This window comes from Cyclopterus lumpus, chromosome 11, assembly GCF_009769545.1.
Source record: "Cyclopterus lumpus isolate fCycLum1 chromosome 11, fCycLum1.pri, whole genome shotgun sequence".
NCBI lineage: Eukaryota > Metazoa > Chordata > Actinopteri > Perciformes > Cyclopteridae > Cyclopterus > Cyclopterus lumpus.
Window position 1 is genome coordinate 11,869,795 of NC_046976.1, and position 12,123 is coordinate 11,881,917.

At 43.7% G+C, this 12,123-nt stretch overlaps 1 protein-coding gene across 1 annotated transcript; it reads right to left on the reverse strand.

The window, feature by feature from the left end:
• Positions 1-769: 769 nt before the first annotated feature.
• sp4 (sp4 transcription factor) lies at positions 770-8,317 on the reverse strand. Its single transcript, XM_034545154.1, has 7 exons — positions 7,735-8,317; positions 7,387-7,457; positions 6,130-6,480; positions 4,860-6,030; positions 4,362-4,560; positions 3,633-3,832; positions 770-3,142 (listed from the first exon to the last, which is right to left on the reverse strand). The coding sequence occupies exons 1-7, from the start codon at positions 7,739-7,741 to the stop codon at positions 2,868-2,870; spliced, it is 2,274 nt and encodes a 757-aa protein (XP_034401045.1). The 5' UTR covers positions 7,742-8,317; the 3' UTR covers positions 770-2,867.
• Between the last annotated feature and the right edge of the window lie 3,806 nt (positions 8,318-12,123).

Consider the following 12,123-nt stretch of genomic DNA (forward strand, 5'->3'; position numbering starts at 1 on the left):
TTATCTAATCAATGGTGTCTTAATTATCTATCTTTAGTCTCCGTTTTTCAGTACATACGAACTATCCATGTGAGTGGATGTTCACACTGGTGATACAGATCTGCAGACCGGTCCTGTAAAAGGTTTCATGCCAGTGTAATCAAAATATGTCCTTGTTAATGTTGTACATTTTGAAAGTTCACTACATTAAACTTATTCTTTACCTTCACAACTCCACAAAATCACCCGAGGGTGCAGAGAGAGGTTGTAGATATATATGAAGTGCTTCAAAGGAGTGAGATGTCAAAAGGTTTGCGTGAGCTGCCTACTACTTGATTCTTTTTGTATACTGGCAGGCAAGAGTGACCTGCTGGTGAACCCCCAGAAGTCACACTTTGATCGTAGCAGAGTTACACTCTGAGTGTTTTCTGAAGTAGACGGTTTATTGGCTCATTATATGCTCTCACACACACACACACACAAACACACACACAAAATAACTCAATAGGTCAAAGAATCTGTGTGTTCTTGAGTAACTGAATAGTCACAGGTTCGATCTTCCCAGCATCATTTTGGTGATTGTTTCTAAAGGAAATGCAGACATCACTGCTGTTGCAACACAACTGGGAGATTACCCAGTAATAATTGGGTGGCAGAAGTTATAGAAATGTATGTGTGGTGAAGTCAAAGTGTACCATTGTGTAGATATAGTTTGGGCTCTGCTGTGTTTCTTTGGGACTGTTTTCTATTGGTGAACACAAATACCAGATCATCAACGTGGAATCTCAGACTGTTTTAATCACTTTATTGTCAAGTGTTATGCAGGCAAAGCATCTTTTCTGCTTGAAGTTGTCCTTTTTCCTTTTTTCTTGACATAACACGTTTGTACAAACCAGTTTTAAAAATATCAATAAACTGGGGCCTTTGAGGCTAATCTGGCAAAAACCCATTATCAAATGTTATGGAGACGAACAAACATCTTTTAGAAAAAGATTTACAAATGAGATGTCACTACAAAATATCAAAGAAAATAAAAGTTGGTTGTCACACAAAATATTACCAAAAACATCTAAATTTGTTTGGTATCAACCTTTTCAACTTTAAAGAATAGTAACTTTTTTGCTTTCTTCTTTTGTTATTTATTTTCCTCCGAAAAAACACGTTATGGCGCAAAGAGAAAAAAATGAACAGCAATGGTCAGACGTAGAAAAAGAAAACCGGAGCACAAAGATTAAACGAGAGAAGCAGCACTACGGCAAAAAACTAAAACATGCTGTACACAACCTCAGAAACAACGCACACAAATACAAGTCCAGCAAAAGGCAAATAGTACAACTCAAAGATAAATAATAAATTAGCCGTACACAGTGGGGTCCTGTGTGTCAACATACTGTGAGGGGAACTGATGAATTCTATAAAATAAAAGTATCTTTTAATTTCAAAAGAATGTACGCACTGAACTAACACACAGAGAAACACCACCAGAAAACGTCTCATAATATCCACATAGCTAAGTAGCCCGACCCTCTCCCACCCACAGCTCTCATCGCCCTGTCGCTCTTTACCTCTCTGTGCTATGCGGTCCGTCTCATCCCCTTTTAATGCAGGAGAGCGCCCCTCGTTCTCCATCCAGCTAACTGAGGTTCCCGCTGTACGACAGCTTGTGTTAAGGCAATTGTGGCACATCGGTTACGTAGCAGGGTTGGAGGTGCAGAGGGGTCGACACCAGAGCACAGAGAGCAAAAAGCCACATCAGTTACTGTGCCGCTGTCCAACAAAACTGCCCATCTACCAGGTACCATCTGATGGAAATCTATTATATAAAAATTACAAACTGGCATTGGATAGACTGCAGCTGTGATGTTAAAGCCACCTTGTGGTATCTGCAAAGCAACTGGATTTGTTTTGACGACAGCACTGCTTTCACTTATTCTCACTAATCTGGCTTGTTTTACCAACAGAGAAAACTTCCCCTGACAATGTAAACATGGTTTCACTAGGATTGTCATTATAGTATTGCTTTCACTACACAAACAAAGTTGTAGAAAGCTAGATTGTTTTTCTATATAGAAACCTTCTTGTTTAATGGCCACTGTGCCTCAATAGGAATGCATTATTTAGAAATCTTTTTATATGTGCTTTTTTCTCTACTCTTTTTTATTTATTTTATTTTTTGAATTCCCCTCTTCTTTCTTCAATAACAGTTTATCCGTTGACTGGTCTCGGAAGAATCAACACCTGAATCTGATCTAAGGACTAAACCTGAACCATGAATAAAACTCAAATTAGGTAGATCCTCTCGGTGACAGCATGAGAATTCAGACACACACTCGTTCATACAGGTCAAACACACACACACACACACACACACACAGACCATCCCAGACTGCACCTGCTCTATCGCTGCTCTGCAACAGTCCTGTACCATGATTGACTCTCAGCACAGTCCGACGTATGAAACAGGAACATAACTTTGTGCATAGAGTTAGATTCTGTTGCAATTCAGAAAATGTCCCTCCATGTTGGATGGTTTTAGATTCAGCAGGCTAATCTTGTGCTAATCTAGACACTACTTACATTCCTTTCCCCACTGCGAATGGAATTAATATAGATTCATTTGATAAATGCCAAACTAATCTTTCATATGTTTAGGCTAAATTTTTGTTATTATATGTGTTAGTTATTTTTAGATTGTGATGTTTATATTTTTCTTTTTCTGTTCATCGCATGATCCCGTCTCTTGAGTCCCTTTTTCATGAGAGAACAACATTTTTAAAATGATGTCAAATTAAAAGTAAAAAGAAAAACTAGCCACCCCCTACAGTCCCTGCAAAGACTCCCAAAAAAACAGGAAGTCAGCCTTCAGCAAAGAAACAGGAGTCGGCTGCCTATTGAAACTCCCCCCCTTCCTCCTCATCCTCTTCCTCCATGTGATTAGATGTGGTGGGTGTAGCGGGGTCAGAGTCACGTGAGAGGGTTGCCACAGCGACAATCTGTGGGGAGGCGTCCATGCCTTCAGGGGCATCTTCCTCCATGTCATCAGTGGTGATGATTGCCACCGCAGCGCCGGCTTTCTTGTTCTGGTGGGTCTTGATGTGCTTGGAGAGGTGGTCGCTGCGCATGAAGCGCTTGGAGCATTCGGGACACTCAAAACGCTTTTCTCCTAGAGGGGAGAAGACAAAATAAATCAGAAAAAGGACATCTGGCTTTTCTACAGCAACCTCTCAAAATCTACTCTGGCTGGTGTCTTCTCTGAAACAACTAAATACATGTATAGCTGTTGGGCAACATGTTGAATTATGTGGAAAAGAATAATTATATTGTTAATAAGGGAGTTAGAATTAAAGCTGAAACAACTAGTCAGTCGACAGAAAAATTCTCTCAAGCAAAACTTGTGAAGAAATTAAATGATTTGCTACTTTTTATCTGGTTTTGTTGAAACATTTGAAAACGCCATATTGAGTTCTGGGAAGTTGCCTTTTAATCTAAAAAAAATGTATACACTTAAGATGAATTGTTGATGCATTATCAGTTGCAGCGCTAGTTTGCATTAATTACTGGATTCAAATTCAAGTTGCTATCACCCCAAGACCTTCCAACGGGACCAGGGTGACCCACAGCCCCAGTCTACATCCCGTACGTGTTTGTCCTACCAGTGTGTGTTCTCCGGTGTCTCTGCAGCTCGTCGCTCCTGGTGAATCTCTTGCCACAGAAGATCCAGTTACAGACGAACGGCCTCTCGCCGGTGTGCCAGCGTAGGTGAGCCCTCAGGTGAGACGTCTTGCCGTAAACCTTCCCACAGCCCTCCATGTGGCAGATGTGCTGCTTCTTCTTTGTGGGGTCACCACTATTTCTACAAACACACACAAAGTTAGGAGTGAGCTGTGTGTGTGTTCATGTGCGTGTGTGTTACATAAAAGCTTTTAGGACTTGAAACAAATGGGAACACAGCTAGTCCGCACTGTGTCTAGAGGTCGCAGAAGTAATCTCCCCACCCAAAGCTAAGATATATGTTCAGTAAACAAGCTCTGTTTTATGAAGTTAACTTCTGTAAGGGAATTAGTCTGACTTTTAACAAATGGATTCATGATTATTTTAACGAAGCTGAATACATTTGACCGGTCTCTAAATATTCTCGGTGTATTTCTGAGTGCAGGCAAGTGAAGTGTTGGGTGGTGAAAAGGTCAGATCTCTCCCTGTAGGATACATGCTACATTGTGTTCTGGCCATCTGTCAAACCAGTTGTCCCACCATGACATCCCAGTCATCACTCATTTTGGAATGATAAAAATGTAAACATGAGTTTGGGTACACATTGTTGTAGATTGTTTTTTCTAATTTGTCATGCCTAATTGTTGCATGTGTTTCTAATGTGTTCGTACCTTCCCTCTCCATCCCTGCAGTTTGGACAAGAGCAGGCGACACGACGAAGCCTCTTGCTGGGCGGTCCCTCCTGGTCCGAAGAACTTTGTACTGAGCCCAGCTGGTCTGGACTCATCGATGAGCCTGAAGCCACGTTGCCGACAGTTACTGTCACTGGAGACGACTGAACTTTGACCCCATCTTGACCCTGTGGTTGACCTGAAAGGTGATTAAAATTGACAAAATGTGTAAACCTGTTTATCAAAAACAAGTTGTATTGTCTGTCGGGTTGTCTGAAGAAAATATGACAATAGAGAAAGCTGAAAAAACAAGATCCAAAATGGAGTAAAGCGTTAATGGGCGAACAGGACATCCTCGTATACTGTAGGTCAACTTTGAATTGTTAATGTATGCGATTGTACCACAATACTGGAGATCATTTTTGTTTCTGTTAATTAATGGATCAGTTATGGAATAATCACTACACATTCACAAAGAGACTCTTATTACGGTCTTACCCTGTAGACCAGTAATAGTGAGGGGAACACCCTGCACCTGAACACCAGCAGTGCCCAGCCCTGCGATGCTGACCGTCTGTACCCCAGACCCCGGGTTGATCTGGGCTGTGCTCAGCGTCAGGGGAGCGCCACTCAGGGAGACCAGACCTCCACTCCCCATTGTCGTCCCACCGGCCACAGGAGCCAGCGTCAGCTGCTGTGGCATGGCTGCCCCGAGGCCGCCCTGCAGGGAGACTCCTCCGGGCAGCTGCAGTGTCTGCCAGGTGATTTGCCCAGATGGGGACAGGGTTGGTGTACGGATGAGGACCTGGGCTGAGTTCTGAAAGGCCTGGATGGGCTGCAGGGTCTGTCCTGGGGCCAGCTGTAGGGTCTGAATGTGCTGAGGTTGCTGTTGCACCTGACCCTGACTCTGAGGCTGCAGCTGGATCTGTTGCACAAACTGGTGCCCCATTTGGCCCACTATCACTTGCTGAATGGTTCCTGCTGTATCGATCTGGTTCTGTAGCCCATTGGCCTGGTTCTGGCTTTGAGAGTCGGCCTCGCTGCACTGCACTTGGGTGTCAGCTGGTCCACTCTCTGATCCAACAGATACCACATGCGTCACATCGGACACGCTGTCACCTTCGGCTACTGCCGTCGAGCCAGTTGTTGCCCCAGACACTGTTGTTGTCATCAGCTGGTTGCCGTTGGCAACAGAGAATGTGCCATCTGCTGATTGGATAAGCTGGACGGCCCCGCCGCCTCCAACATTATTTATCACTGGCAAAGCCAGGGTCATGCCACCAATGTTTATGGGTACTGTGGTCATAACAGGAGTCTGGGAGCCCTGCAGAGTCTGCAGCTGCAGTGGGAACGACTGTGCATGGCGGATCTGCAGTGGGACCGTCTGATTGGCTGTACTTGTCAGGATGGCTTGCTGGTTGGCTTGCTGGAGGATAGCCTGGGTCTGGCCAGAGCTCTGGGTCTGGATGAGCTGGACCTGCTCCTGTACAGTCCCGATGGAGGCTGTCTGAGCTGGGCTGATGTGGATCTGCTGCCCGTCTGCAGTCTGCAGGTGAGGGATGACCTGATACTGGACCCCGCCCCCAGCATTGGGCAGGTTCTGAACCTGGATGATCTGGAACTGCTGCTGATTGGCTGCAATACTGTTGATCCCACCCAATGGCTTCACCTGCCCAACAGGAAAGGAGCAGTGATACAGTTAAGGTCACAAAAGTTGGCAAACAAAAACAAATGTGCTCAAACCCACTGCTTCCCCCACTTTCTTCACCTTGCGTCCACCTGGTGAGCTGTCATTAGCCATGGTGGTGGCCACTGTCACAGCAACAGGCTGATTGGGGTTCTCTTTGGCCATAGTAGGTGCTGCTGTAATAATCTGCCAGCCGTTCCCCGTGAACTGAGCTGGGACCAGTTCCAGCTGCTGGGGCACCAGGGTCTGACCTCCACCTGTGTCCAACACTATCTGACCCTGGAGCTGACCTTGCTGCAGCTGGATCTGACCAGCCTGCACCTGGAACTGCTGGGCCCCCACCTGAGCCTGGGCCCCCTCGGTTCCCCCCTGCCCTCCGATCTTACTGCAGGTGGCTGCTAGCAGAGCCAACGGAGAGGGCTGCGAGGAATCCTGAAGGAGACGGGGTGGGGGAAAGGATGGATTGTTGGGTGGGGTGGGGCCGAGAGAGTAACGGTTAAACAGGAGTGACGAGGGAAGAAGGGGAAGCAAGAGCATACGTACACACACAAGAAAGTACACCATGTAAATAAAAGAAAAGCCAAAGGGAAAGGATGGGCAGGTATCATTATGCGCTCACACAATTAACACATTTGAAATAAGGATGAGAGAGAGAGAGAGAGAGAGAGAGAGAGAGAGAGAGAGAGAGAGAGAGAGAGAGAGAGAGAGCTGTCAGTGGAAGTGGGCGGTATTACAGGAAGTGAGTGGGTGGGCGTGTGAGAACCACATTTCTCTTTTCTGAGAACACTGGAAGAAAATGCCGCCTTCTCTCTCTCTCCTCCCTTTCAAAGAAACTAGGTCGCAGGCAATTTTCTTATGCTATACACCTCGGAAAAAGCCTAGGTTCTGTAACAAGTACAACAGTGTGGAATAACACAGCAACACTGCTTGTCATACACGCTTAACAACAGATGAAACACTTAAGAATAACTGCCTCGTTGAAATATCTAAAAAATACACAACCTATGAAAAGCAGATAAAAAAGGAGGTTCCACGTGTTGTAAAGCCACATACCAACGCTGCAGGTCTTTATAATAAATCCACATGCAGAATTAAATCTATTTGACCTTAATTCAAATGGACAATTCAAAAGTACTGTGGCTGAAGTGTGACAGCCATATAAGCCTATTCAACAAGCTCTGGTCTGGCTCTCAGCAGGACTGCACAGAAGCAGGAAGTGGAATTCACCAGAGAAACGCCCCCAGAGGTGTCAGGCTGGCTGGCTGGGAGGGAGGGAGTACATGTTTGGCCTAATGGGCAAGGCACAAAGTAATAAACTCTTTATTTCATTTATTTTACCTGCAATCCAGAACTTTTCCCCTTCTTAGATGCTTTCCCCCCTTCAGTTCCAGATGATTCCTTCCTAGAGTCTGTCAAAAAAGAGAAGAACAAATGTAAGAAATTCTCCAGTTAAAATATGAGTATTTCTAAGTAGTACAAAGTCCCAGGATGAGGCACACTCATATAGACACTAAGTTGCCAAAATGAAATCTGATAATATAGCAGATAACAACAAAGGTGGTCAATAAAGGTAAAGGAGAAACCAGTAACCTCATCATTAATGTCAAAGATACCGGGAGCCTCCTATCTGTCAGAGAGAGAGAGAGAGAGAGGGGGGTGGAGACGGAGAGGGGGGAGGGTACCTACCACTCATAACGCATTAATATACCGAGAGGGAGAGGAGAAGGCCGGCCGGGTATAGAGGCGGAGGGACGGCCTATATGTTCGGCACTGGGCCGCGGCGGATCTGCCCGTTTGACGAAACCACCCACTGGCCAGGAAGGGCGGTGCCAAGCGCAGGCACAATCAAGCTGCGCCGAATAACGGAGATAACGGAGAACACGTTGAACGTCACCGGCCCGTCGGCCCCCTCGCAGCCCCGTCGTATGTCTCTTTCACCGGATAGCCAGTCCATAAACGAGCAAATTGGCGCTTGTCAGAATAATATCCAGAGAGAAGTTGTCAGTGTGTGACCGTAGAGGCCCACCCACTTCCATTTAAGCATCAGGACAACACCCTCTTCGCTGCTCCTGCCTGTCGCCGCTGTTTCTCTCGCCGCACGACGCGGGGACGCCTCGTCGCCGTCCTTCGTGCACCGAAAACAAACCGTCACCAGTGTTTGTATTTTACGCCTATTCCCCTTTTTTCGTGCACAATTGATTTTTTTTAAGGGGAAGATACGGGGAGATAGCTGTGGCTTTTGTGGGCGGACGCGCTCCTCCCACTTATTCAGATTGGTCGACGGGGCTCGGCGTGCGAGGGTCTAGATGGGAGTTGTATTTTGGTGAAGCCTCGCCTTCTTGGGCTTTATTGGGCGGCGGAGACTACAGCTCCCATGATGCTCCGGGGCGTCGGTGTTGGTAGTCACGTTGGTGTGAGAGCGAGAGGGAAGGGCGGGGATTTCTGTGTTATGGGGGGTTGGGCGAACTGGAAAGAGAGGCGTGTGTTTCCACTCTACACTGGTGTCACAAGATGACAGCTCTGGTTAGTAAAGGAGAAGCTCAAGCTGAGGAACTGAAGTGACATTTAGTTTTGATCAACTATGGAAAGAACATTGTGAATAATGTCACTATTTTGCCTCTGTGCTGAAATTATTACATCTTATAGGGAGAAAACAGTACTTTACAGTAATTTGCCTGATTTAGGGATGAAACAATTGGCCTACTAATTGTCCTTATTGAAAGGACATTAACACATGGCCCCCTCTTACCGTCTGGGGTTTCCTGGCCAACCTCAGCAGACAGTGGAAGGGTCGTTGATTAGGCTCACCCCGGCCCTGAGGCTTTCATTGCTTTCATTGCTGATCGACCCACTCTATTCTTTGGTTTTATGTTGACCATAGTTTAATAAAATGCGTAAAGTATATCCTTTGGATGGACTTCCTCCTTGTCATATATCACAAGTCAGTTATTCACAAATGCAGTCTCAACTATTTTGATCAATGATTCATAATTGAAGTTATTTACGATGCACAAATGCTAAATGTTCCCACCCTCTCAAATATGAAGATGTACTGCTTTTTCTTCCTTGTATATCATGTAAACGGACTATTTATAAAGTAATATTTGACTTACAAAAGGACTACTACCATTCAACGAATGCATTTGGAGTGAAGAAAAGCAGAGAACTTAACTGCTTTTATTTGTTTGCACTAGCAGCAATCGCACAGTGTGTAAGTCATGGCCTCATCTACGCGCCAGAAACTCTTTCAATCCCCAGATGGAAATGTATATGTATGTTAAATTCATCCCAGCAAACACAGCTACATGTTGACGTCGCAGGCCTATATGGTCCTGGGGAGGGCTTTCTCCTGACCTGTTTGTCCTCTCCTTCAGAGAAGCCCTCCACGAGCAAGGCGTGACTTAAGCCAAGTGGAGTCAAAGCCTCGGTTCACCAAGCAGAAAACATCATTAGCAGGCAGCCAACTGAGGATATGCCTACGGCACACAAGGGAAATATTTAGGCTGATAGGCTGTCAGCCAGAGCAATACTCTGCCATAGTGGCACTGTGTCTCTAAGATGCACCCAGTCATTTAAAGAAGTCAGGAGAATACTAAAAGCTGTTCATTGATATAGACTTCAAGATTTATTTAGCGTTTGCGTTCCACATTTATGATTTCAACCTCTCGAGGCTCTTATCTAACATGGAACTTGATGCAGAAAGTACACCAACATGTATCGATTTATTTTGTGGTCTCACAACGATGAGTTTAATCATACCACAACATAAACTTTAATAGTTTAAAATCTGACCTTTTTCCTCATCACAGCCCAAATAACTATTAAAAATGGCTGCAGGCCTGATAATACTCAAGGTCTGTACTATCTTTTTGGTCATGAGACTGCTAGTATTCTAAGTGTGAGTTCAAAGCCAAAACACACACGCGCGCGCGCACACACACACGCGCACACACACGCCTGGAATGGCCCAGAAACACACGCACATGCACTGTAATTACTGCGGAAGCCAAGTGCGTTGGTCCCGCCCCCTGGGCCACTCGGCAGGATGTTGCCAGGCAACGAGGTTTTGTCTGAAGAAGGGGTGGTAATGGTGGTGGTGGTGGTGGTAAGAGAGGAGGCCGTCATCTGTTATAGATAACTATGCCACACATACAAGAAGCTCTTTTCCAACCAATCTTTAAATATTGTAAAAGTGGAATTGTTTGTCGTTGTCATTAATCCTCAATTAACTTACATTCAACTTTTAGGGATCCTAATGCTATCAAAAGTCATTGGGGCCCTACAAATGATAAGATAAATTTAGGATCAGCAAAAGCTGAACTATAAACGGATATCCCTTCAATGTGAAGAAAGTGAAAGTAATACTTGTTTTCCAGCTACTGCCGCTAGATGACGCCATGCACCAGACATGGGGGCGTTATCGTTACGAACATAAGAAAAGATAAGATAAAGCTGTATTGATCCCCAGAGGGGACATTTGGTTAAAATATAAATAACCCGATACATAAATAAAAAGTGGTATATAAAAAATGTCAAATATGAAAATAGAAACCTAGACTGTTTACTCTATAAGTTTTCAAATTAAAAGTTGTTATATATTACATTGCATTATTAGCAATAATATGTAAGCATGTGAAAAGTAATCCTTGTAGTAAAATGCTTTACATTTGTATATATGTTAGGTAGTATACAATACATATTTATACATAACATAACATTCATATTTTACAAGTTTTATTAAGATTAAGTCTTAAGTAAAGTATCTGTATCATATCAGGTTAATATGCTCCTTGATTGTGTCAATGCTATTAAGGACTGGACAGCAGTAAATTGTTTACAACTGAATGCAAATAAGAGGTTCTGGTTATTGCACCTGATCCACTCTCCTCTGCTGTCCACCACAACCTGCATAATCTGGGTAATATTTGACAACTCCTTGTTGTTTGACCCCCACGGTAAGCAGCTGTCCAGATCGTGTTTCATCCAACTAAGAAACATTAGCAAACTAAGATCTGTACTATCAACAGCTGAACTAGAGATGATCATTCATCTTTTCTCGTATTGATTATTGTAATGCACTTTTTACCTCACTCAGTAAAACAGCGATTAACCGGTTGCAAGTAATCCAGAATGCTGCTGCCAGAATACTGACGAGGACAAATAGACACATCAGGCCCATACTCAGATCTCTTCACTGGCTCCCTGTAGAATATAGGATTCACTTTAAAATCCTCAGCCTCACTTACAAGGCACTACACGGACAGAATCCTTCATATTTTACTGAACTGCTTTGCCCATATTCACCAGCCCGCCATCTCAGGTCTAACCAGTTACATCTTTTGTCCGTCCCACACACTCGCCTTAAGACCCGTGGAGACCGAGCTTTCGAGGCAGTAGCACCAAAGCTTTGGAATGCTCTGCCTGCTCCCGTACGGTTGGCTGATTCTGTGACCTTGTTTAGAAACCAATTAAAGACTTACCTGTTCACACTGGCGTTTGGTTGGAGACATGCTCTACGTCTTGCTTTTTATCTGTTTTGAGTTTGTGTATTTTAAAGCGCCATCTTTTAATATGTATTTTATTATGCTTTCTCACCTGTTATGGTCACTTTGGTTTGTTTTATGCTTTGTTTTTGGTTTCGCGACCCCTGTACAGCACTTTGTGACCTTTGTCTGTGTTTGAAGTGGAATATAAATACACTTATTATTATTATAAAATTATTATTATTATAAAATTAAAATACTCAACTAAAATAGGATACATATACACACACACACACACACACACACACACATTTCTACGTTAAATATTTAACATTTATTCCAACACTGACATAATAAGGACATCTTATTCATACAATTCAGTATATTAATATATCATATAATAATATTCAGTATAATAAGATATATAAATACCATATAATATAAATATCATAAATATATTATAAAATATAAATATTGATAATATAAATCACATATATATATATATATAATATAATAGAACATATTTATATATTAAGATGCCCCTATGAACCTTGCTAGGGTTAAAGTGTGCCTGTTTTTATTCACCTCATTG